Source organism: Coenobita brevimanus, chromosome 15 (assembly GCF_032717465.1).
Source record: "Coenobita brevimanus isolate Jiangsu-jjx chromosome 15, ASM3271746v2, whole genome shotgun sequence".
NCBI classification, from domain to species: domain Eukaryota; kingdom Metazoa; phylum Arthropoda; class Malacostraca; order Decapoda; family Coenobitidae; genus Coenobita; species Coenobita brevimanus.
The window spans coordinates 33,372,474-33,400,313 of NC_136968.1; the positions used below are offsets into that span (position 1 = coordinate 33,372,474).

Genomic DNA, 27,840 nt, shown 5'->3' on the forward strand with positions numbered 1-27,840 from the left:
CAAGTTGTTTGCCTGCAATATCTATTCTAGCCTCTCAGTCCCACTTCTAAGCTGCATTACTGCACACTCTGACATGCTAGGTATAAATGGCACAAATCTGCTACTAAAGTATAATGAAATACCGAAAATGAAGTTACAGGCAACGAAGAAACAGCGCAAAGCACCCCCACCCGGCGAAGGTTTGGCTCGCAATGCATACGTCATCAATATGGTGTCTGGGTAATACCAAACGAAACTGTACGGAACTTCTTAATGCCTAACCATCACCTCAGCCAGGCTTCAAAAGGAAACAAGAATTTTAATAATATAATATGCGTACTTATACAGAAGTTGAAAAGGAAGGTTTCCTAATATGTAATGTGATTATTCCATATGTACTAAGGTCAAGTCAGTGCCTTCATCGTTAATACATCCAACATTACGCTGAAACTAGCTGTAGAAGACTTTCATAGCTACACATTAAATTATGCATTCCTTCTCAGACGAATCCGAAGAAGTAATCGAGTTTTGAGGGTAACGTTTAAAAGGCGCCCCATCCTCACCCGCCACTATGGTGTCCTCCCGCATATGGGCCCAGGGGAATGAAGGAAGCCACTGGAGATTTAAAAAAAAAAAAAAATCTATTGGTAGGGTAATGAGTAGGTAGGTAGGCAGGCAGAGATGGGTAGGGAAGTAGCCAGAAGTAAGTAAAAATAAGAGACTTATCATTGGCTGGACATCTCGCTGCACCGGTCAACTCCTGCAAGGCCGCGTTAACACCAAATGCTTTGCTGGCGCGAGCAGGAATTTTGCATCAATCCAATCCATACAAGAATCATGCCCCACTGGACGCAGGAGGATGTGGGCAAAAACCTCTACCACTGCGGAACACCCAGTCGCGCACGTCTTCGTGACTTGCATCATGTCGCTGTAAATCTCTTGTCAAATTTTAAACAGTCAAAACTTATCATTCAAAATAAAGAAATTGGCGCGAACTGAGTGTAATAATAATAATTAAGAAAAAAATCGTATGAAAGTCCACTAAAGAAAAAAAAAATGCTTAGCCCAATAGCGATGTCGGATTTTTAATTACGTATTAATGCTAATTCGGTTTAAATATAAATAAACCGAATGCTTTTTTTCGTTCACACCGAGAAACTAATATTAAAGAAAGCACCATAAAACAATATCTCGGAACGAAATTGCTCTTATACCGAATTATTCAATGTACGGACGAAGAAGGCAAGCAAGGCCAAGGAGGCACAGTGAAAGCAGAAGGAAAAGCGACAAGATTCTTCTATGATTGGGGGTGAGATTAGTTTTGTTCTATTATTTCATCACTTTCACCCATTATTTATTAACTGTTTCGTATTTAACAGGCCGAAGAGGCAAAAAGAGAGCAAAACTAAAGGTTGGTCTGCCCTTCGTGGATGTGGATTGGTTTTCCTGTTGTATTTGAGCCAATATTATGAATTAATTCGTTTATGACAGGCCATAACTTAGTGGCCCGACCATCACATTGTGCACTGGAACCATAGTAATGTAGGTTAATGTATCACACTGTCATTTGAAACCACTGAAATGAAGATTATTATTACAATATGCTGCCTACTTTTTCCTTCACCTTTATCATCCTTTTTCTGTGTCTGCTCTCCTCTCTTCCTATTTCTCCCATCTTTCCTGTCACTTTATTACTCATCGTTTCTTTCACGTGGCTTTACATTGAGTGATAAGCCTAATGGATTCCTGCAAGCCAGGAAACTATTTACAGCACTGGGTGGTAACCATATAACCAACCCATAGGTGTTCCTTACGTGTCAGCATGTTGGTTGGTGGACGGATAGTGCCCCTCCCCGTAAAGCAATTAACTCAAAGACAAATGGCCTCCCCTTATGGGATTGACATCTGGCTTTAGAAAAATATTGGGTTGGAACTACAGTATAATTATCCATTTAACCCAAAGATGTTCTTATTACGTTAATTATTATTTTTTATTATTATGAGTATTATTATTATTATTAGATGCTTTATTGCAGCTGCCAGTGATTGGTCAATTTATGCTTTTGGACAGCCATGGAATTTGGGGATTTCCTTTTGTCATTCAATTTACCTTGCATTCTTGACTTTTATTCCCTGTGAGTTATGCTAGTGGTGAAAGTAAATTGTGTTGAAATATTACCGTACCTAGGGTATTTTTAATAAGTAGTTTAGTGTGTTGCAGACAAAAACAGGAAAGCTCCCATTAATGAATGCTAGAAATTTTATGACAAGAATTAAGTTTCATATCTGTGTAAATCAGGTATGATACCCAAATTTTACAAAAATAACTAATATGTTACTCAGGCCCATACATGGCCATGCTTGACTGTGCAGACATAACCATTGTGTATGTGCATGATTGAAGGCTTGTGCTTATGATTAAAGTATCCAACGTGGTTTGATATTTTCTTGTCAGTATGATGCATGTACAGCCATGCCTGACAGTGTATGGGAATGATGGTGCAGTCATAGTCCTGTAAAAAGAACTTGTGTGAATTTTAGTCTTTTCTTGTCAGTCTCTTCATCTACATTCTTCTTTTCCATTTCATCTTGGGTTTTATAGCCTTTAGAGCACAGGTGTAACTCTTGTTTTTAAAAATAGGGCATCCAAAGGGTAGCCAAGTCTAGTTATGGGGTGGCCCAAGAAAAATTTTTGATGAGGCAAGTGATATTTCTTTGGAAATTTTTTGTGGCCACTGGGGTGGCAAGGCATTTTCATGGGTGGCCAGTGCCACCATGGCCACTCCTATGGCTATGACACTGTCTTGGAGCAAGAATTATTGCAAAGCATGTAGCCTCAGTACTATACTCAACTTTATAAGGTGAAAATGAATACCTGAAGATTGCACAGTCTCATTAGTAGTGTATGACCAAAACCACAATGACGACAATTGCTGTTATGATTGACAGTGTATGGGGTCCTTAAAAGCACAAAAGTAATGTCTGTTGGCACCAGCAGTTACATCCTAATGGGAACAACAGGTGAATTCATATTCAAAACCTGTTTGTCCAAGTCGTTCTGGTTAGGCTAGGATAGGTTAAATTAAATAAGGTTAGGTTAAGTTAGATAAGGTTACATGGGATGAACTGACCTGAAAGTCAAACATGGCAAGCAACCATTTGCCACAGTTTGTGTTTAAAATTGACTACTGTAGGTTGTATACTGGATAGCTTCAAAATGAGGCTATGCACTGCCACAGATGTTTAAAATCCTGGTATCACATTGATAAGTTGGGTATAGCTTATTGAAGGGAAAATTACAATTGTAAATAATATTCATGATAGCTTTCCTGTATAGTGTGATACGTAATAGCCAGTTACTGCACATTTTAATCATTCAAGGTTAAGGTAGTGTAGGCAGCAGAGTTACCTTCTTCAGCAAAGTGAACCAAGAGAATGTAATCTGCTTATGTAGATCAAGTTACTCTGCAGAGTGTAGCAATATAGCGATAGTTCCAAAACAACATCTCACTAATACTTGAACCCCTTTGTGCACTATGACACAATTCGCACCATGAAAATGTCTTCCTGAAATTTCACAGCAACACAAATCATATCTTAAAAGATATCTCTTTAACTGGCATTTGGATGCAATTTGATTCACAGAAATTACTCTATGAAGTTACATTTTGATATGAATCACATCACAGTATCATGGAAAATTCATCAGCTGCCAGTCCAGCATCAGGCCTGCCCACCCAGAAACATCTGGCTGAACACAGAAAGATTAGCAACGCCCATCTCAGCAGTTACTTCAACAAACAAGGGATGAGGCCATGGCACACCTAATGTCAGACTTGGCTCGTATCTCTGACTGGGGTAAAAATAATCTTGTTGTTTTTAATGTATCTGAGACTCAGTTCTTACACCTATCAATCCATCAAAATCTTCCACAGGTATACCCACTAATGTTTAATAATATTCAGCCTAATCCTGCATCATCCTTGAACATGCTTGGGGTTTCATTTACTTGGGACTTATCTTGGAAAGATCATATTACATCTCTTGTAAAATCTGCTTCCAAGAGATTGGGTGTGCTAAGCCAACTTCGTTCTTCTTTACCCCTGCACAATTCTTGACTCTATACAGGGGTTTTATCTGCCCCTGTGTGGAGTACAACTTTCATGTGTGAGGAGGCTCCCCACATACAGCTCTTCTCAATAGGGTGGAGTTAAAGGCTTTTCGTCTCAATAACTCTCCTCCTCTTACTGACTCCCTTCAATCTCTGTCTCTTCGCCGCACTGTTGCATCTTTATCTCTTTTCTATCGCTACTTTAACCCGTCACGTCCCGAGCTATTTCGCACCTCTGACACCCCCCAATCCCGAGGTATTTTCGATTTTTTTTTTTTTTTTTTTTTTTTTTTTTTTTTTTTGCTAAAACCTCCGCTTTTGGTGAGAAACATCGAAATTTCATAGAGAAATCGCTCACCTGAGGTTTAAAATACTCGATCCAGGTAGCAGTACCTCCTTACCTTACTGGGTTTTCTAACAGGCTGGCACCAAAGAAAACGAGTTCTATGGGAGGGTAACTATTTCACACCACTCATAAACGGTATTTATTTATTTACTTGGTACAAATTTATATGTAGTATGAGAGTATATTGGTTTCCAAACAGTAATATAGGCATTATAAGCATTGTTTCACTAAGTAACTCATCACCATGCCTGACCTTTTGCCACATTACCTGATCATTTCTGACTGTTTCTTCCTCTAATGCTATGTAAACTTTGTCCTCCACATTGTCATCGATTGGGGAATCACTCTGGCCCTGAATGTCTTTATTGGCCAGGTCACTGGTAACAGGTGAATTGCTGAGATAATGGCGTGTTGGGGGGAGGGGGAGGTTATGGGGTGTAAGGCATTGTTCCTGCTTGGCATCTTGTAGAGGAATAGAGGAAGGTGTCCCGTGTATACGTATGAAAAATCACGTGCGAAAATTGAAAATTGTGCAAATTAGGGACCTTGCAGTTGCATGACGTACCAGTACGTCGTTGGGACTGGCAAATGCAAAATGTTGCAACGTACCCATATGTCGACGGGACGCCTCGGGTTAGTCGCTGCTCCTCTGAACTGTCTGCACGCATTCCTCCACCTCTACGACGGGCACGTAGCACCCATCTAGCGGCAAACTCTCATCCTTTTTCTGTCCAACTCTCTAATGCAAGAGTTAACCGTTACTCCCAGTCCTTCATTTATGCAACAGGTCAACTCTGGAACTGTTTCCCTCTGTCTGTATTTCCTGCTGCCTATGATCTCCAGTCTTTCAAACGCAGTGTGTCCAGTCATATCTAAATGAATGGATCTTGAATTTGGCTCTCTCTTGTATTTTGTTTTTCTCTTGGAGGGAACTCTTATTGCGGGCTCATGGCCTTTGGTTCCTTCTTCCTTGCATTAAAAAAAAAAAAAAAACTATCCTCCTGAGGGATAGGGAGGGAACTGAGGGACATTTTTATAGCATGACAGTGGAGCCACCCAGCTGTATTGGTGCCAACACATGAAGGCATCTCTCCAGAACCTCATTTTGATCCTAATGAATATCAGACTACTTGACATTCAGTATTTTATTTTTGCACTGCACATTGTTGCCCTATTATATCTTCTAGTAATGGGTGTTAAAAGGTACAGAAATGTTTGATGTTAATTTTATTGAATATAGACCATTATCAAAATTCTGTCTATTGTCCACTGCCATAATTCCCTGAGGGGTGGCCACAGTCAAATTGCCTTCTAGTCTGTCCTGTCCTCTCCCATCAGTTTACCCTCTTACCAATTTACAATGCCATCTCATATTCCTCTCCACTCTGTCACTCCATCTTATCCTTGGTCTCCCCCTCTACTTCACTCATACATTCTCATAGTCAGTCTCCCTCTCCATCTTCTCCACATGGCCAAATGATCTCTGGGTATCTTTTAATGCTTGCTAGCACATCCGCTTCAACACCACAGTGCTCCTTCACTTCCTCATTTGGCTTTCTATCCACAAAACTCAATTGTGCACCCACTTAAGTATCATTCATTAACCATTGGCTGTGCTTTGGCTACTTTTTTTTTTTTTTTTTTTTTTTAGACAGCTTTACTTTGTTTAAACTTAAGACACCAGATATTTTAAAAACTGTCAGTGTTAACATTCTTACCGAGAGGGAGCATCATATTTTATTCCAGGTTTGAGTGGATGGCTTTATGTAGTTTGTTTACTGTGTTGGATGTACTGGTAACCAAGTGGACACCTGCTGTTTCAGTGGATTAAGGCATCTGTTGGATAGTTGGGAATTGTTTACTCTGCCACTCATGGGCAAGAGTGGCTGGTCACTCTCTCGTTAATTGCTGGGACTGTGTAGCCTCACCCCAGACCTGTGTGCATCTCTTGGGTCAGAAAAGGGATTGGGGGATATACAGGGTGTCATGGGAGGGAAAGGCAGAAGATTGGGAAATGATAGATGAGGGAATTATAAGGGGAAAAAAAAAAAGCAAAAGTTGTATCAGCATAGTTCTAAATCTCAGCTGTTATGGGGCAGCAGTTACTGATGACCTTATGGGTTAATTATGAGGAAGACCATTTCTACCTATAACGTCATAAGTAATTGCAGCTCCAGAATGGTTAATATTTGGACTGTTTTTCATATAGCATTTCTTGCTCAGTGGTAACCATATAATCAACTCATACGTGCTCCCTACGTGTCAACAAGTGGGTTGGTGGAGGGTTAGTGCCCCTCCCTGTAAAACCAATAACTCAAAGTCAAATGGCCACCCCTTACGGGATTATGGCGTCTGGCAATAGATAGATAGATAGATACATTTCTTGCTCAGAATTGCCACTTCTGTTATTTCCCAAAGCTATGCTCTTTCCTCCTGGGACACCGTAGGCATATATAACATATATATGAAGTGGACAGAGTATAGTGTTTTCAAGGACTAGTTGCCTCTGCTACCTTTGAAGAAAATTCACTTGGCTTTTTAGTAGTGGTAGCCCCAGGTTCATCTAAAATATAAACCTGATGAACTGCAGACTTAAGCTGATCTTCTGCAGTTTACCCTTCTCCTTTCAGGGGATAGGGAAGTAGCTAATGAACATTTATATAACCAGGCATTTGAGTGACCAGGTTATATCAGTGCAACCATATGAAGGCATCCCTCTGCAGCAACTCAACTTTTATTATGTATGGAAATTGGCCATGTTTTAAGAGAAAATGCATGACCATACTGAAGGGAAAGTAACGCACAGAAAGGTGAGAATTATCATGATGCCTCATGAAGTTAGCCATGTAATCATACTGCACTATTTTTTAAGCTGCACATAGATTATATTTTTGAACTGCACTTTGCAAACACCTGCTAGTTAGTCATATGTGATGGACCAGAGAAAGAGTGTAACATCGGCCTGCCGTCCACTGGGTTCATGTCCTCAGTAGCATGTTCACAGCAACAACAGTTATATTTAGTATTATCAACAGCTGCCACCTTATCTTTATCATTCACGGGGAAGAGAGTTTTATCTTAGCTTGTTGTCTTCCCTATCTCTCCTGGTGTAATTCATTGTTTATGCCATCCAGGGAGCAGGCTAATGATTTGAATTACATTAAAACAGTATTAACTAATCTTTTGCATCACCCACCAGTGCCATTTTAGAGAGAGGGAGAGAGATACCACTATGCCAGTCCAGTAGTGAGTCTCTCTTTATAGTTGACTTGTTTTCGTTTGACAAAGATGTGTAATCCTTTTCAGCTTCGAAGGGCCAAGTGTAATGAGATTGGAGTATAAATTTGACTAGTAACCAAGGACACTCATTCCTACATCATAACCAAGGCTCATTGAATTTCCTGCAATGGTGACAGAATGCAAGTTTTTAGAATGGCCCAGTTCCATCACATGAAAACAGATTGACAACCTATAAAATAATTCTCTTCTATCTTCATCTATCTGTCTAGTGCCAGATGCCTTAATCCTATAAGTGGTGGCCACAGACAAATCGCCTCCATGTCGCACTGTCTCCCGCCATTTCATAGCCCTGCTCCAAGCTCCCCCCCCCCCCCACTCTCTCTTATACCTCTCCACTCGCATCCCTCCATCTCATCCGTGGCTATCCCCTCTGACTACCTGTGTAATAATTCTCTTCACTTTGTCTTATTCCTTCACATTAGTCTCTCTAACCATTTCCCTTTAGTCCGTTCACATAAACCTGGCTGAGGTATTTTTTATAATTTTGCAACTTGTTTCCTGAGGCTCTACATCCTTTCCTTAACCTTTTGTGTGTGTGTGTGTGTGTGTGTGTGTGTGTGTGTGTGACTAGCATCATATTGTAGTGTTAGTCTCTTGTCACAGCTCAGCATTCAAGATTGAAAAACAATTGATGGGAGTTTTAGGCCATGTTAGATAGAGTTAATCATCATATTCTAGTCCAAATTTCTTCTCACAGCTTAGCATTGAGCATGGAGAGGTGGGAGCTTTAGACCAAGTAACAGTGGAGACAACACAGTGTAGCATCATATTCATTCATTCATCGTCCAATCCTACTTTGCCCCTAGCATCATATTCTAGTGTTTATCTCATTGCTAAGCTTAGGATTAAAGAAGTGAAGTTTTGACCAGGTTAAAGGAAACGGAGTATATTCATCTTTACCCTTCCATATTAGCCAGTTAAGATGGTCCTCAGGGTATGTGTTTGAAAATATAACATCATATTCTACCTCATAGTCTGACTTAGAGGACCCAGGCCATAAAAAAAAGGCAGTTCTTAAGTCAAGGGTGTATTGCCGAGTATCCATCTGTCTGTCTGTCTATCTATTTGTCTTATCCATCTGTTAATATCTATCCATCTATATCTGTCTATCCATCTGTATCTATTTATCCATCTATATCTGTCTATCCATCTGTATCTATTTATCCATCTCTCTGTCTGTCTGTCTATCTATCCATCCATCTGTCTATCCATCTATCTATATCTGTCTGTTGGAAGAGAGGGGGATGCCTTCATGCGGTTGCACTCATGTAACTAGGTGATTCCTCTGCCTGGTTGTACAGAAGTCCCTCGGCTCCCTATCCTCAGAAAGGAGAATGGTAAACTGTACGATGAGGGCAATTTAAGCCTGCAGTCCACAGTGTTCCCCTGCTAGTACTACTACTACATGTTGCCTGCCACTGCATCCTGGAAGGGGTAGCTAGAATAAAATTTCCATGTAATTATCAATGCTATCTCTGTGATATCTTCTCATTCTGATATACCTGTATTTTTTTTTTATACTTTTGACGATTATATTAGGCTTTGGATAGACCCTTGATATTTAGGGGATTAACTAAGGTTGTATCTAACCCATCCTGTGAAAAAAAAAGCAAAAAAAAGAAAACAGTCACAATGAAATGATGTGTAGACAAAGAATAGTAACAGTAGAGGTGGTGGTGGTGGTAACAGTAGTGGTAGTAGTAGCAGCAGTCCCAGGTTCATCGGAAATGCTAACCCAGGGGGACTGCAAGCTGACATTGCCTTCCTCCTGCAGTTCACCATCCTCCTTTGGGGGATAGGGAAGTAGTTGAGGGATGTTTGTATAGCCAGGCAGCTCCATCACACAGTTATACCAGTGCCACCACATGAAGGCACCTCTCTGCGTCATCAGATCATGTGTTGACAGGCAAAGTAAAGTACAACCCTGGAAAAAATATTGTCAGGTGATACAAGATACGTAGATTGTCAGAGAGGAGAGAGCAGAGTCCAGTGTGATAAGCAGTTCTCTTTTAAAATTCAGGACAGGAGCTAAGAGAGAAGGAGGCAAGTGAAGAAGTGGGAAGTGAATGAAGTGAAGAGGTGTGTAGTGAAAGGAGTGAAGAAGTGTGTAGTGAAAGAAGTGGGTAGTTAAGAAGTGGGTAGTGAAAGAAGTGAAGAAGTGGGAAGTGAAAGAAGTGGTGTATAGTGAAAGTGGAGAAGTGGGTAGTGAAAGAAGTGAAGAAGTGGGTAGTGAAAGAAGTGGATAGTGAAAGAAGTGAAGAAGTTAGTGAAGAAGTGGATAGTGAAAGAAGTGAAGAAGTGGATAGTGAAAGAAGTGAAGAAGTGGATAGTGAAAGAAGTGAAGAAGTTAGTGAAAGGAGTGAAGGAGTGTGTAGTGAAAGGAGTGAAGAAGTGGGTAGTGAAAGAAGTAAAGAAGTGGGTAGTGAAAGAAGTGAAGAAGTGGGTAGTGAAAGAAGTGAAGAAGTGGGTAGTGAAAGAAGTGAAGAAGTGGGTAGTGAAAGAAGTGAAGAAGTGGGTAGTGAAAGAAGTGAAGAGGTGCATAGTGAAAGAAGTGGGTAGTGAAAAAAGTGAAGAAGTGGGTAGTGAAAGAAGTGAAGAGGTGCATAGTGGAAGAAGTGGGTAGTGAAAGAAGTAAAGAAGTGGGTAGTGAAAGAAGTAAAGAAGTGGGTAGTGAAAGAAGTAAAGAAGTGGGTAGTGAAAGAAGTGAAGAAGTGGGTAGTGAAAGAAGTGAAGAAGTGGGTAGTGAAAGAAGTAAAGAAGTGGGTAGTGAAAGAAGTGAAGAAGTGGGTAGTGAAAGAAGTGAAGAGGTGCATAGTGAAAGAAGTGGGTAGTGAAAAAAGTGAAGAAGTGGGTAGTGAAAGAAGTGAAGGGGTTGGACGAGTGTGGAAGAAGTGGGGGGTGAAGTGTAAGCAAGTGAAGAAGTGGGGAGTGAAGTGTAGGCAAGTGAAGAAGTGGGGAGTGAAGTGTAGGCAAGTGAAGAAGTGGGGAGTGAAGTGTAGGCAAGTGAAGAAGTGGGGAGTGAAGTGTAGGCAAGTGAAGAAGTGGGGAGTGAAGTGTAAGTGAAGAAGTGGGGAGTGAAGTGTAGGCAAGTGAAGAAGTGGGGAGTGAAGTGTAGGCAAGTGAAGAAGTGGGGAGTGAAGTGTAGGCAAGTGAAGAAGTGGGGAGTGAAGTGTCAGCTAGTGAAGAAGTGGAGAGTGAAGTGTAGGCAAGTGAGGAAGTGGAGAGTGAAGTGTAAGTGAAGAAGTGAGGAGGGAAGAGTTGAAGGAAGTGATATGGAGGTAAGTAAAAAAGAGACGTGATCAAGTGAAGGAGTAATGTTAAAGAGAGAGGGAGAGAGCACGAGAGACACAGTTGAGCATAAGGTTAAACATAATGAGAGAGAGAGAGAGAGTAAATGAGTACCATATGTAAGTGGTAGGGGATACATCATAGTGAGTGTGTTGTTAGAGTGGGGTACGTGAGATGAGAGGGTAGAGAGTGTTGTCAGAATGGGGTACGTGAGGTGAGAGGGTAGAGTGTATTGTAAGAGTGAGGTATGTAAGGTGAGAGGGTAGAGTGAGGTGAATTGATTTATTGAGATATCAAGGTGAAATACTGGATGTGAGAGTTTGTTTTCTGCCTATAGGTGACTGTACACTCGCTCTTTTGTCTTTCTTTCCTTCATTCTTTCCTCTTCCTTCTGCCTGTGGGTGACTCTACGCTGAGTGACAAGCCAAATGGTTCCCTGTACACCAGGAAACCATTTACTAAGCTCGGTGGTAATCATATAACCAGATTTTGGCGCCTGGTGGTTTAGTGGGTAATTACGGCACTCAATCGGATTGAGCCAGTGAAAGTTTATATCCAAGGGGCGGTTGGGGTTTATTGCTTACTCAGTGCCACTAAGGGATGCGTGAAGCTGGTCACTCTGATCTTAAATGTCAAGACCAACTTGCCTAGCCCAGGCTTCTATACTTCTTATGGGGCAACTTAGAATTGGATAATGGATGGATGAGAGTTTGTTTTCAGTAAGACGAGGGTGTTACAGGGGGGAGGTAGTTAAGGTGAATTGTACCCATTTTACTCATTACTTGGTCCAAAACTGTCATTTCTCCATCTTGAATGCTGAGTTGTAACAATTGAATAGATTAACACTAAAATATGATGCTATACCGGTAGTCCTTTTGCCTAAACTTGGCCCACATTTTTGTCCTTATTGCATGTCATTTAGTGGCCAAATAAGACAATACTGTGACTCTATGTCCTTTCCATGGCACTACTGTATTATAGCATCATACAGTAGTGTTAATCTCGTTACAACTCAACATTCAAGGTGAAGATGGCAGTTTTAGGTCAGATTAGAGTAAAAGGGTATGGGGGCAAATAAAAGATATGCTGCAGGAATGATGTAGAGCCCTACGATTGTCTTCATTTGCCATTGATATATGTGAAATAAGTTGAAAAAGGATGAAAAAACAGGCCAAGTTAATGGGAAAGAACTATAGACTGTACTGTGATGGCAGAGTGATATTTGTGACTAGGTAAGGATGGTTTGTTGATAATTAAACTGCTGATGAGTTATTTATGAGTGGATGGTGATGATGGTGATTTCAGGTGAAGAGTTGTTTATGAATGGATGGTGATGATGGTGATGAGTTATGTATGAGTGGATGGTGATGATGGTGAATTTTGGTAATGAGTTATTTATGAGTGGATGGTGATGATGATGAATTTTGGTGATGAGTTATTTGAGTGGATGGTGATGATGATTTCTTGTCTGTAATGAAAGGCCTCACATATTGAAGGTGCCTGTGTGTGTTATATCTCACCCATCCACTTTTAACAGTCTGCCCAATGCTGACTACAATCAGCAGGATATGGCAGGTCTTTAAAAAAATAAAAAAAATAAAAATACAACCCCAGACTCAGTGGGAAGAGGATAGCAGTAGTAGTGGTGGTGGTGACAAAGATGATGACGATGATGGCGATGATGATGACAGGTTGTTAATTTACCATTGTTTTCCAGAGCTGTGATTGGCCTTGTAACGCGTCAGGATGATTGACTGGTTCTATGTGTCAGCTGGTGTGGTGGTGGGGTGTCAGCTGCTGTTTGGCTGCTTCTCCCTCATGTGTGCTGCCAAATTACTTGCTGTCCTGGCTATCATAAGGTATGTATGGACCGTATGTACACTCGATCAAAAAATTATCTGTACAGCCTTACATCCTACAGTTTGAAACAGAACAAAATGCATGAAAATAGTCTATAGTAACTGCTTATAGCTGTACATGGCCAGTAATTTAATCAGCATGACATGAAGAAAGAACGTTATGCAGCATATGAAGTTACTAGTTCATTCAGAAATGTTCACCTAATGAAAAAAAAATGCTATGCAGCAGCGCTTAGTGTGAAAGTATTGGTCACCTGTGTAAAGATTATTATATTATTATTTTTATTTATTTATATATTTTTTGAGTGTATAGGCCAACTTCACTATATGATGGGGTTACGTTCATGGAAAATTGATCGGATAACGGTTGATTGTACATTGGACATAGGGAACGTAGCAGTCATATAAGTGATCCACTGGAGATGGAAATAAGATGGAATATAAAGTAGAATGACTATTGAAAAGTCGACTTAATGACCTTATGTATCTTGGTAGCTGTATTATTATTAGTAGTATTAATAGTAGTAGTAGTAGTAATAGTGTAGTACAGTATTCTGTCCCTCTCTCTCACCTATTATCATCATTCCAGGTTCGTCATAATACCCGCTGACTGTGATCTGACCTTATGGTTTTACGAGCACTTTGGCAAACCTGTCGGTGAGTAACATTTAACTGATTTAACACTCATCTCGTACAACTGAAGAGTTAAAAGAAAGGATGGGACTGGAGTGTATGGGTGTTGTGATGAGAAGGGATAGATTGCGATGGCTTGGGCATATGGAGAGGATGGGAGGCAGTAGCCGAATCAGTAGAGAGTTGGCCTGCAGTCCTGTTGAACCCAGGTACGAATCCCAGCTGGGGGAGGAAACAGTTTAAGGATTTGAATTTCATTAAAGTAGACTTTACTGATCTACTAGATGACCCGCCGACATGTCGTACAAATACTTCCACTAATACCAATACACCAGTCCATTATGAGACAGCCCTAGCATGTATTCAGTATGGATGGTGAGTGTTAGCACTGAAGTGGTGACATGTGGAGGTGTATGGACATAGGAGGACTACTGGCCCTTGGTATTGGGCTGTAAAGCCTATGCCCAGAGTAAAAAAAAAAATGGATGCAGAAAGTGAGAAGTGTGAACCTTGGGGGTAGGGCTGGAAGAGGCAGACCGAAAAAGGCCTGGGAGGAGGTCATAGAGTGTGACCTCAGGGATAAGGGAGTGAACAGGGAGGCTGCCAGAGATCAAGCAGCATGGAGAGCCAGCTGTAGGTGACAGAGGCTAATGCATGCAAGCATGTTGGAGCCTTTATAATGAAAACAAAAATGTATGACTCACTCAGCTAAGTAACATCATTTAATACATGCTGGGAATTTTGAAATAGACTAATAGAGTTCTCTCAACCATGAGAGGGTCATGGTCACAGTATTAAGACCCTTAGGCTTCTGTGAGGCATTCTAAGCTAAATTAAATAGAGTATAGGCAGGTCCCGTTAAATGATTGGGATATGTTAATGGAGGACTGCTTGGATAGGGATACTCATTTAGCAGTAAAAAAAAAAAAAAAGAAAAACAAGAAAAAAAGGTTGCAAAACTCATATACAGTACAGTAGAAGTTCGATTTTTCGGCATCTATGGGACCAGGCAAGTGCCGAAAAATCAAAATTGCCGAATTATCAAAAACCCTACCCACTCAGTACCTTATATGTTTCAGTGAACACTATCATCACTACTCATATCATTACAAATGTGTTTGGAGAGAGTACTGTATACTGTTTGATACTGTACAATACTGTAATGAATACAGTACTATACATGAATATGAAAAATAAAGAAATTAGTGAACATACTGTATATAAATGTAATGGTACAGTAGGCCTACAAGTTCACATGCACTTACCTAAACTTATAGTAGGTTCCTTATTTACATATGTACAATAGAAGGGGTTGATTGGAGTCTGCTACTGCTGGAAGAAGTCCCCAGCAGTAGAGGGTCCTGCAACAGGCTCTAAGGACTCTTCTCCCTGTTGCTTCGGTACGAAGTTCACAAAGCACACAGAAGAATCGAGAGAAGTTGGCAGCAGCACGGCAACAACTCGGAAGAATGGCGAAACAGATTCTCTTTTCCATGCTAGACTCACTACATGATTGTCCTTTCTTTATGCTATGGGAGAAAGAGCTAGCCTCTGAGCTTCATGGCAGTGGTAGACTCGTTCCATCACTTCCACTATCTCACTCACTAAGGCGGGTAAAGGCGGGTAGCTAGCTGGCGAGCCTCATGGAGAATTTCAAGACTGACGAAAAAAATCGGAAAATCTGCCGAACGATCAGAGATTTTGGTAAATGGGACTATTTCTCAGAACTGCCGAAATGTCAGATTTGCCGGGGAATTGGATGCCGAAAAATTGGACTTTTACTGTAATGGAGTATGTAACTTGTAGGAAAAATAGGGCAGGGTTAACTGACCCTCCTTGTATCACCAAATTTGGGTCTAAATTTTCCATTCTTGTATTATTTGTTTCTCGTATAGCGATACTCATAAAAACGGATCCACCCGCAGCAGAGTTATCTTGACCTCTCCCTATTGGATTGAGTCGTCTGGCTATAGATAGATGAATAGTGTGACATGTCAAACCTGATGCTTCATTGAACATTCTGACTGCTAAATAATGTAAAAAAGGGTGTGTTATGTGAAGTATGTATCCATGTTCATTACCAGGTGGTGGAGAGGGATGGCTTCATGTGGTGCACTGATATAACCAGGGGGCTCAACTACCTGGTATACAAATATCTGTCAGTTACTTTTCCATCCCATGAAGTGAGAACTGTGGACTGCAAGTGGAGAAATTAAGCCTGCAGTCCACTGGGTTCATGTTCAGCTGAGCTGGGGTTTGCAGCTACTACTGGTATTTTGCTGTCAGTTAACAGCTTTACAGTGAAAAGTGCTAAGTGAAAATGGATTGAAGGGGAAATTGCCGTGTTATTTGTACTTCTCGACAGTTTTATTCAGCTGAGGAGGGACCAGCAACAATCTCTCTTCTTCTTTTCACTTGGGGCGTGAATGGTGGTGAGTGACTGAATGTGTGGCTTATTTACTGAGTGTGCTGTTCTTCCCTGGAGCAGTCAGATATTTTTCAGTTATGTAGTGCCCTATGTGTAGAATGGTCACCATTTGGCCTGAGGATGTATTTTAGTTTGCCCTGTCTGATGTCAGTGTAAGGAGCCCCCATCGCTCTTCCCAGCATAATGAAGGGGTTAGTGTAGGCTGTATCTAACTTCTTTAATTAGAAATTTCTCTACAGGTGAATAAAATTACCTGGTGATGACAAAAGTAATAAAAAAATGACATCATTATTGTTGGTGATGTTGAGTTACCCCAGTCTGTCTGGCTGAGCAGGCTCATCAACTGCAGATAAGAAACAATCACAAGTTACCACCCAGCATTGTAAATGGTTTCCTGGGTTACAGGAAACCATTAAGCTCATCAGTCAGTGTGTAGCCACCTGAAGTATAAAGAATAGGAAGAAAAAGTGACAGGAAGGATGGGAGCCCCATCCTTAGTTAGGAAATGAAGTCAGAATGATGATTGTGTGTTTTTATTTCCATCCAACCCTTTTCTTTCCACCACTCAGAGAGCCTGAAAGGACAGGTAGTGTGGATAACGGGCGCTTCGACTGGAATTGGAGCTGCATTGGCCGTGAGACTAGCCCGGTCTGGTGTCAAACTGGCATTGTCTGCACGCACAGCCGAAAAACTGGAGGAAGTGAAAAAGCAGTGTGTTGGTGAGTTGTGGGACACAGACGTGGGTGGTTTGATATACTGTACTGTTTCATCCAGGTTTCAGAATGATATATGCAGTAAGAGGGCCGATTATTTTTAATTGATTGTACCCTCGATAAAGAAAGTATTGGCACCCTGGGGTCGGTAGGATGTGAAATGCTTTGTCTCTGGTTCAGTCGTTAGTGTGGACATGCCTGTTTAATTCACCAAAATTCAAAATGCCCATTATAATGCAATACCGTATGAGGGTGTGAAGTTAAATATTACCAACTGGCAACTCTGTCACAACCACAGTACCAATAATTTAGTGTCATTTCCCGTAAATCATCGTCTGTGTATCATTATGCCACACACTAAAAGGGTGCTGATACTTTTTTCAGAGAGGGTACATCTTAATCATCTCCTCTGGATTTCATGTAATACCCGAATCAAGCTGCCTAATCACCTCACTTTATTTTCTGATGTCCTCAATGGTTCATCCTTGTATTGCAGCAACTGGAGGTGTGGGTGAGAATGATGTATTGGTAGTGCCGCTGGACATGACCAACTACAGCAAACACCAGTCCACCTTCGACCAAATCCTGGCACACTTTGGACAGGTATTTTTTTCAATGGATACACTAACATGCACCCACCACATAGAATCAGTCCATCCACTGTCAAGTTGCCTTGTCATGTGCTTTCCTATACATAATTTATTTAGCTAACTTGATCCCCAGTCCATTCTCTAGCTACCCTTTGGCACATTTTGGCAAGAGAAAGTTTAATCCTAGATCGGGATAGAGTCGATCCCAACAGCTGATCCTGTTTTGGTGAGGCACAGTCCTAGTTCTGGATTGGAGTGAAATATGATCCCAGATCGATCTGAGGCAGTCCACCTCCCTGAGGTTGACTGAGCTGGGCGTTCCTGGATTTTGACATCACACCAAAACAAATATAGTGACAGCTGCTACATTGTAAGTACTGTATTTACTTTTTTTTTTTTTTTTTTTTTTTTACATAATATCCATCCATCCATTATCCAATCCTACGTTGCTCCATGAGGAGTGTAGGAGTCCGGGACTAAGGAGATTGGTCCTGACATTTAAGATGAGAGTGACCAGCCTCACTCATCCTTGAGTGGCATTACATGAGCAATAAACCCAACCAACCCTTGGATATAAACCTTCAATGCCTTAATCCGATTAGAACGCAGTAAATACCATAATTACCCACTAAACCACCAGGCGCCAAAATTTGGTTATATGGTTACCACCTAGTGTTGTAAATGGTTTCCTGGTGTACAGGAAACCATTTGGCTTGTCACTCAGTGTAGAGTCACCTACAAGCAGAAGGAAGAGGAAAGAATGAAAGAAATAAGACAGAAGAGAGAGTAAAGTCACCCGTAGGCAGAAAGACGAGGAAAGAATGAAGGAAAGAAAGACAGATGAGGATGGAAGGAAAGAAGGATGGAATAATATACTGATAAAATGCTACTGCCAGTTACTAAGGTGGGTATGAGGGGCTCTACTGTGCCTGGTTCTATCAGTAATGGGACCGTATTGCTGAAAATGAGAGCAGAATTACTGCTGACCAAATCATCCTAGTCTGAACTTTCAACCGCCATCGTTTTGTTTACACTCGTGTGGGGCACTAGTTGTCGCCATCGCAATAGGACAAGCCGATCCGAAACTGCTGGACTGTTTTGGTGTGACCCTTCTGGATCAGTAATCTGCCTTGATCCTAATTCGATCCCCATTGACCCCACCAAAATAGGCCCCATGTTAACTTACATGTGTCCCTTTGTGATAGTCTATAAACATCAAATTAAAAAGGAGTGCTGGACCATTGTCATGTGCTCCTCCATATACATTATTCATCCACCCAACTTCATCTCTTGTCAGTTCTAGCCAGCCTTATCAACTTTCAAACCTCACTTTCTTACATTTACTGTACTCTCTTTAATGTAGTCAGTCCTCCATTAGTTTTCTAGCTGGCCTTGTTAACTTTCAAATCTCACTTGCTTACTTGTACTGAATGTTGTAGATGTTAGTGACCATAATCCACTTGCTGTATGTAGTGCTGCCTACTTCTTCATAGGTGACTCTGTACTTAGTAACAAGCCTAATGGTTTCCTGTTACCTGAAAAACCATTCATAATGCTGGTTAATAACAATATAACCAAATAAAGGGGTGATATGCATCCTTCTATAGTGCCTTGTTGACTGGGTGAAGAAATATGAATGTGGGAACCAAACTACTATAGCACTACTACTACTACTACTACCATCACTACTACTACTACTACTGTATTTAATTATTTGTTTACCCTTACAGCTGGACATACTCGTGAACAATGCAGGTCGAACGCAGAGGGGGCGGTGGGAACGCATAGATCTGCAGGTGGACAGGGAACTGTTTGACCTCAATGTGTTCTCACTCATCGCACTCTCCAGGATGGTCATCAAGTACTTCCTGCAGAGGTGAGAGAGAGAGAGAGAGTGAGGAGGTGGGGAGGGAGAGAATAAAACTGTAATGTATGTTGAGCTAAATGAAATACATCATCATCATCCTCACCTCCTTTCCCTCCCTAGGGCAGGGTGAAGAGTAGCAGTGTCCAGACAGCCCAAATTTGCCCAATCCAATGGGCCACGCTTCCATTCACTCATCATTCAAGCCCCCGGAATCTTGGCTCTATCAGATACGCCAAAAACATTCACCACACTCTGTAGTTTCACATACACATATCTGATTGAGTCAGTCTGGATGCTGCCATGTTAAAAAGGGGTGCCAAATCCCTGGTCATGCACTTCTCGTCACAATATTCATCCAGCCAGCTCGATCTCTTGTCAGTTGCCAAGCCTCACCGACTTCCAAGCCTCACTTCCTCACACAGTCATCCACCATATCTCTCCACCTTCTCCTTGGTCAACCTTGCCTCCTCCCTCCTTCAAATTCGCTCATATATACCCTTTTCACCACTCTATTGTTATCCATTCTCTCCACATGACCATACCATCTCAGTACACTTTCTTGGATTCTGGTGTCCACCGACTTCCTCACTCCACATCTTTCACGAATCACATTACATTTATTTCTTATCCTATCCACCCTCTGTACTCCACATACATTCCTCAGCAGTCCCATCTCCATTGCTCTTACTCCTGACTTTTCATTTTCATGCCACACCATAGTCTCACATCCATATGTTAAAGTTGGCACTAACATTCCCTCATGTAAGCCTCGTGCAGCTGCAACACTCAAGCCTCTGTTTCTTATCAAGGCCTTCATTGCACCACACAAGCCATAATAACTAATGGGTTACTGTAACTTTTTTTTTTTTTTTTTTTTTTTTTTTTTTTTTAATAAACAGATGGAGCTTGTATGGAGTGGTTAGAGTTTATTTATTTATTTATTTTTTACTTTTTTGTAATGCAAGGAAGGAGAAACCAAAGGACAGAAGTTTGCAAGATTGTTCCATCCAGAGAGGCAATTTCGAATTGCTTACATAATGCCACTCAGGGATGATTGAGGCTGGTCACCCTTACCTTAAATGTGTGGACTGAGTAGCCTTTTTGTGTGTGTGTGTGTGTGTGTGTGTGTGTGTCCAACTCTGGGCGTAGGCTTCACAGCCTGCTCTGAAGGCCCAGTAGTCCTCCTACATACCATACACCTCTCTACATGTCACCACTTCGGCGCTAACACCCACCGTCCATATTGAATACATGCTAGGGTTGTCTCATACAGGACTGGTGTATTGGTATTAGCGGGGGTACTTTTATGACATGTCGGCGGGTCATCTGGTAGATCAGGAAAGTCTGCTTTTATGAAATTCAAATCCTTAAACTGTTCCCTGCCCCAGCCAGGATTCGAACCTGGGTCCATCAGGACTGCAGGCCGCCTCTCTACCGATTCAGCCACAGCCACCACCTCCCCCGTATGCTTCTGTTCATATGGAGCAGGTTGGATTTGGATAATGGATGAAAAATAATGAAATACAATGAAAAACAAATGAACATCTTTGTAATGATATGGTTTTAAATGTTACATCTAAGTTCTCCAGCTCAGAAAACTCTCCCAAGCTGATTGAAATACACTCAAACCTTGATTTAAGGGACCTCCATTTAAGGGATCTCGGATTTAAGGGACTCCATATTCTACCTGACATGTGGACGACCATTCAAAAATGATATGTCTAGGTTATACACATTAATGTTTCTTTATATAGTACCCGTAAAATAATATTCATAATCATATAAATAAGTAAGATAAATGAAACAATAATTGCATTTCATAATAAGATTGTCTTTATATGTGGTAAAACAATAGACATTTTCAATTATGGGACATTTTCAAGTTAGGGACAAGTTGATTCCCCATTAATTCCCTTCAGTCGAGGTTTGATTGTACTGTAATCTTGGGATGGTAGAAGTAAAGGAGTTATGTGAGGAAATGGGCTAAGTATTGTAGGCTGTGAATGACCTGCCCCAGCCACTATCTCACCAGTGTGTGAATAATACAGGATTGTTCTGTGTCTGTCTGTATCTGCCTGTCTCTGTCCAGTCGACCTGCCTGTCTGACTTACTGTATTTATAAGTCTGTCTGTATCTGTCATATCATATCATTTATAAAGGCTCCAGTCCTTGAGGTCACACTATGATCCCACCCTATCAAGAACTTAGGAGCACAATGCCAGACTACTCCAGGCATTTAAGATGAGAGCTGCCATGTACTTTCCTTAGAGCAGCAGTATATGAGTAGAAATCCCAGCTACCCTTTAGACTACCTTATGTGTTAATTTCAGAGGCAGTGGGCATGTGGCAGTGACATCAAGCGTGGCAGGGAAGGTTGGGGTGCCCATGTCAACATCCTACACTGGCTCCAAACATGCGCTACAAGTACAGTACACCCATCCACTACATCTGTACAGTTGATGAAGAAAAAGTACCATTAAGGAAGTTGGCCAATCACAGTTTTTTAAATCTGGTATTTGTGGATTATTTTCAAAAAGTCTCATTAAGCTTAGGTAATTATTTGGTGGGTGTATATAGTTATTTTGAATATTTCTTTGATTGGGTAAGCACTAATTGTTTCTTGTTTGAAGGGTTACTTTGATTGCCTGAGGTTGGAGAAGGCCGGGTCTGGTTTGAGGGTGACTATGGTGTGCCCTGGGCCTGTGGAGTCAAACATACTCAACATCAGCTTCACCGAGAAACCCGGCGAGGTCAGACATCTTACCATTTATGCTTTATATTTTTCCAGTTGATAATCCACGTTTGTGAATGTGGCACCTGCACACTCCTGCTGCATGATTGGTTGGTTTCAGTTTCATGCCTGAAGTATCATGTTTACCAAAAACAGCTGTACCTTATATCCCAATTCTGATAAAAGCTGTTTTGCATTGTCATGTTTATACAAACAGACATCAAACGAGTATGTATCTGTGCTTCACCCAAACAGACAGTGAATTTGAATTGAAGTATTTTTTGTTGTAAATGGTACAGAGTTGTTGCATCTCATCATCATCATCATCATCATCCAAATCCTACATTGCCTCATGAGGAGCGTAGGAGCCCGGGGCTAGGCAGTTGGTCCCGACATTTAAGATGAGAGTGACCAGCCTCACTCATCCCTGAATGGCATTACATGAGCAGTCAACCCCAACCATCCCTTGGATATAAACCTTCACGGGCTCAATCCGATTGGAGCGTAATAATTACCCACTAAACCACCATGCGCCACAATTTGGTTATATGGTTACCACTCAGCGTAGTAAATAGTTTCCTGGTGTACAGGAAACCGTTTTGCTTGTCACTCGGTGTAGAGTCACCCACAGGCAGAAACAAGAGAAAAGAATGAAGGAAAGAAAAACAGAAGAGGGAGTGTAAAGTTACCTGTAGGCAGAAGGACTAGGAAAGAATGAAGGAAAGGAAGACAGAAGAGGATGGAAGGAAAGAAGGATGGAGGAGAGGAAGGGCAGACACCGACAGCAGCAGTACATCGAGTGAGTGCATATCCCTATATTTAAAAAAAAAAAAAAAAAAAAAAAAAAAAAAAAAAAGCATTTGGCTGGGTATGTGCAAAAGGTACCTTAATACTTAGGCACTTGTTACATTAGACAATAGTACCATTCTAAGTAAATTTGCGGTTTTGTCGGTGGTAAAATGGTGGAAGTGGGGAGGTGAATGGAACAGTCCCTACAGAGGAAGGGGAGGGGGGACACAGAGAGACAGCCAGGCGGGAAAAACAAGTTGTCTTGTCTCGCAAGATGTCAGACTTTATTATGAATCACACCTACTCCATTGCTTCAATACCTTCATCCATATTATCCGTAAGTATATACTGTATATCCATAAGTATATATATTTATTTATTTATTAGAGATGCAACAACTCTGTACCTTTTACAACAAAAAATATTTCAGTTCAAATTCAACTTCCTCAAATTCATTGTCTCTTTGGGTGAAGCACAAATAAATACTCGTTTCATGTCTGTTTGTATAGTACAATGACAATGCAAAATGCTTTTATGGGAATTGGGATATAAGGTACAATTGTTTTTGGTAAATATGATACTTCAGGCATGAAATTGAAACCAACCAATCACGCAGCAGGAGTGCGCAGGTGCCACATTCACAAAAGTGGATTATCAGCTGGAAAAAACCCGAGTATTGTGGAACATTTCCAGTAATTATTTTAGCAATTGGTTCTTACATATAACTGTATTGGAGTTCTTAATTGTAACCCATTGTGCCATTTGATATTCTGTTTAAGTATATGACGAGAATTATAGAGAGAGAAGAAATAGGTAAATGATGACTTTAAAAGAAATGATGGCTGTTGTGAAGAAATAGGTGAATGGAAATGACGAGAGCAGGATGGTGGTGGTATAGTGGCTGGGTTATGAAGGAATGTGGTGGCTGATTATGTGTCAGTGGCAAATGAAGAATGTTGGAAGGGGGTTGAAGAATGGGAAGCCAGCAGTTTTTATATTCATTTTTATTTATTTATTGTATTTATTTGCTGTATTTGTTTATTTTGCCAGGGTAATAGCAGGGGTGTTTTTGTGACTCATCTAGATTAGGTTAGAATGATTTAACTGAATTCAGATCATCGGACTGTTCACTGCCCCAGCCTGAGATTGAACTCTTTCATTATCATGATCATTATCACCATCATCATTCATCATCATCATCATCATAACTATCATCATCAACCTCATCATCATTGTCATCATCATTGTTGTCATCACCATCACTGTCATCATCCGGACCTTTTTCCCGCTTAGGGATAGGATGAGATAGAGTCCAGAAAGCAAGAACCTGGGTAATTTACAGTAAGTTTTTTCCCCCTTTGTTTCCTTCTGATTTTCGTCCTCCCCTTCAACAGGTAGTGGGAGAGTCAAGGGTCGGGCGTTTGATGTCAAGTGAACGTTGCGCCGATCTGTTTGCCGTCAGCCTGGCCAACCAACTGAATGAAGTGTGGATCTCCGAGCAGCCTGTTCTGCTACTCGTATATGCCACACAATATTTCCCAGCCATTACAACGTGGTGGTTGGTACACTATGGCATTTTAATTAGGCTAATGCTGTCTGTCACTCTATCTTTCTATCTGTCTATCTGTCTACCTGTAGCCATACCCCTTGCCTCCACATCACTTTGTCCCCTGCAGTTTCCCTCTCGCCATCTCACATACCCTTCCATCCCATAATACAACTGATAGAAATCTGAGCATTAGTGGGCATCAGAAACTGACTTGAGTATCCCATTCTGTGCTCTTGGTACTGTTATGCTACACTTAAGCATTTTATTCAGACTAACACCAGAGGGTTTGGTACAAGTGGGAGAAGTCCAAGTAAAGGGGTTGAAAAACTAATTTGAGCACTCCTTTCTCTGCTGTTAGTACACTTTGGTATTTTAATCAGGCTAACTCCTAAGTGTTTGGTACAGCTGTGACAAAGCCAAGGAGTAGAGGGCTTCAACACTGTGCCCAGTAACCAATTTTTTTTTTTTTTTTTTTTTTTTTTTCCCCCATTGGTACAGTTGGGTGCCAGGCTTCCAGATACAGTACAAATGAGAGAAATCCTAGCATTTAAATGCTACAGAAACTGTCTCAAGTAATATTTTCTCTTGTGACTGGAATAAAGGCTGTGTCAGTTTGTAAAGGAAAGACCCTAGTACAGAGTAGGGAGACCTAGTTTATTCAGTGTTAGGTTGGCCTCATCAGGAATACCGTACCCTGTCTATATCAGCACCTTAGGTAACTCCAACAGTCCTTTGACTGATGTCATCAAACATTTAAAACAAACAAGCAAGGTGGAGTCAGGTTCACTGCTGGCTGCAAAAGGTTTGGTCAGTGTATAGATCAAGGGTTTCCAGATGAGGGGAAGGGAATTACCCCCTGGGGGAAATTTGGACATTCCAGGCAGGAAATAAACAGTTAAGGTCAAATTGCCCAAATTAGTCTTTTTGGTGTGTTGGCCGTAGATTTGATAGGTATCTATGGTCAAATGCCTTTTAAGTTGTGCTTTTGGAGAGTAATTTCAGAATTTTGGTCCTCAGAAATTGTCATGCTACATAACAGCACAGAATCTTAGATACTGTATTCCCAAAACTTCATAAAAAAAAAAAAAAAAATCTCCATAATACCGCTAGATTTCTTGCCATTGCATATAAAGTAGAAGAGACTTATAACTCTAGAATCTAAAGTTATTTCAAATGTACTCACAAAGGTGGGGAATTCCCCCGTTTGGGAGTTGTGAGGGAGGGGAAATCATCAGAGATTCTTTGGCAAAAGTGAGGAATGTCCTAGAAAAGTTTGGGAACTGCTGGTATAGGTGATGATGATGATTACAGTGATGATGGTGATAAATATGGTGATAACAGTGATGATGATGATAAATATGGTGATAACAGTGATGATGATGATGATGATTACAGTGATGGTGGTGATGATAAACATGGTGATACAGTGATGATGATGATGATTACAGTGATGATGATTATAAATATGGTGATAACAGTGATGATGGTGATTAAGGTGGTGATGATGATATTCTTTTTTTCCAGCCTTGTCAGCCTCAGTGTAGTTGGGTATATCATGAAGCTGCGGGATGGCAAGAATGTCTTGAAAGAAGGCGAGAAGAAGCAGGAGTAGAGGAAGGGGGCAGAGGTGTTGTGGTTAGAACACCCCTGTTGGAGGAGTGTCAGTGTTGTCTGAGTGGGTGTATGGAGCATATTTTGAGTGGCTCTGAAGAGTTCTTAATGTCTGTTCCCTAGTGATTTATTCTGTACATTGCACCTCAGTAACCTTGTGTGTTATTGATGCAAATGTTAATATTCTATCATTTTATCTATCAGTCTGTCTATTTCCCGTGCCATAATTCCATATGGGGTGGCCCACAAATGAAGTGCCTCTTTAGTGCCTTGACCTTTGCTACTTGGCTGCTGTCCCTCCAGCTCACACGCTCTTCTCACCAATATCTTTCTACTCCATCCATCCATCTTATCCTTGGTCTCCTTCCTTCTCTCCCTTTCCAACTCACACCTCCCTATCTCATATTATATCTCTTAACTCTGTCCCTTCATCCCATCCTTGGTTTCCTGCTTCTTTCCTCCTCCACCTCACTAACACTCTTCTAATCAGTCTTTCATTTTCAGTCCTCTCCACATGTTGATATTAAAGTGATATTCACAACATAAGGGGGAACACTGAGGCGTAATATACGGTACCCATTTACTCTGACTTGCCCTAAAATTGTCACCTTTCCATTTTAAATACTTAGTTGTAACAAGAGGTAATGTGGTGCTAGTCACAAAGAAATATTACAAAAAGAGGAAAGAGCTACAGTACTGTCTTATGCCACCACTGAGCTACGTGAAATAAACTGCAAATAGACAACATCTGATCCAAGTTAAGGTAAGAGAACTGTTGTGGTAGTAGTTGTAATCCCAGTTTCATGTGTAATGTGAATCACGTGGACTGCAGGTTGACATGGCCATTCTTTGTATACCCAGACAGGTGAGCTGCCCAGTAATATCAGTGCCACCATACAAAGGCTTCCCTGTCCAGCTGCGCTGTAGCAGTGAAAGGGTTTAATAAGGCTGTATCTTCCTCTCCAGATTAAAAAGTCTCCCCTGAACTGCATATGTGTCATGTAGAGAGAGCAAGAATAAACTAAAGAATATCATCAGATTCCAAGGGGTTTAGTAGTAGTGTGATTGTAGCCCAGGTTCCTCTCCACCTCCTCTGCAGTAGTGAAAGGGTTTAATAAGGCTGTATCTGCCTCTCCAGTTTAAAAAGTCTCTCCTGAACTGCATATGTGTCATCTGGAGGGAGCTAGAATAGACTAAAGAATATCATCGGATTCCAAGGGACTTGGTAGTATAATTGTAGCCCCAGGTTCCGGTCCACCATCCTCCTTTTGGGGACAGGGAGGGAGTTAAAAGATGTTTTTATACCTGGGCAGGGGAGTCACCTAGTTATTTTAGTGCCACAACATGAAGATCTCTCTCTTAAGGCCATCATGGGGTGTAAGACAGTAAATTACACTTTTACTTAGCATTATGAATTATGTGGGGATATATTCTTGTACTAACACTATTGGATACGTTTATGTGAAGTGTGGTGAAAGTTTTTTGCGTATCAGATTTAGCCGGGATTCCCGGGGCTCGAATGATTAGTAAATGGAATCATGCCCCATTGGAGTGGGCAAACTTGGACTATCTGGACGTTGCTACTTATCACCATGCCCTAGGATGGGAAAGGAGGTCCAGTTGATAATGATGAACATTGTTTTATGTATGTATTTTTGTAACAACTATTACATGTATTTTTATAACTACATTGTGTGTTTATATGTATGTGGGTATGTATATAATGTATATGGATTTTGAGTAGTGGCTTTCTTTGAGACATTTCAGCTAACAATAAACTTTCAGCCAGTATTGTTACTGCACCTTTAAATACTTAATGACACATGCAAGAAACTGACTAAGCAAAATGTCAGCAAGGCAGAATGGATCTTTAAATAAAACAAAGCTGAACTTCATTTGATCTTTATCCTGTATGGTACAAAAACATGGACAAAATGAAATTCAAAATCTTAAAAGATAACAGTATTCCGGACAAAATGAAATACAAAATCTTAAAAGATAACAGTATTCCAGCTACTACTTAAGTTAACATAAGTAAAGGGATGG

The 27,840-nt window shown here is 40.9% G+C and overlaps 1 protein-coding gene across 1 annotated transcript; it reads left to right on the forward strand.

Annotated features, from left to right (window-relative positions):
- Positions 1 to 1,209: 1,209 nt before the first annotated feature.
- LOC145390627 (dehydrogenase/reductase SDR family member 7) lies at positions 1,210 to 27,790 on the forward strand. The gene is made up of 10 exons (XM_080265421.1): positions 1,210 to 1,288; positions 12,742 to 12,883; positions 13,473 to 13,540; positions 16,514 to 16,663; positions 17,154 to 17,260; positions 18,978 to 19,123; positions 21,445 to 21,538; positions 21,745 to 21,864; positions 24,029 to 24,192; positions 25,708 to 27,790. Exons 2-10 carry the CDS (start codon positions 12,771 to 12,773, stop codon positions 25,793 to 25,795), a joined length of 1,050 nt encoding a protein of 349 aa, XP_080121547.1. The 5' UTR covers positions 1,210 to 1,288; positions 12,742 to 12,770; the 3' UTR covers positions 25,796 to 27,790.
- Positions 27,791 to 27,840: the final 50 nt, after the last annotated feature.

Bases quoted from the DNA above. Each gene is read 5' to 3' on its own strand.
- LOC145390627 (XM_080265421.1), top strand. From the start codon at position 12,771: ATGATTGACTGGTTCTATGTGTCAGCTGGTGTGGTGGTGGGGTGTCAG. The intron at 13,541-16,513 runs GTGAGTAACATT...TCCACCACTCAG, and splicing joins GCACTTTGGCAAACCTGTCG to AGAGCCTGAAAGGACAGGTA. The intron at 21,539-21,744 runs GTACAGTACACC...TCTTGTTTGAAG, and splicing joins GCTCCAAACATGCGCTACAA to GGTTACTTTGATTGCCTGAG.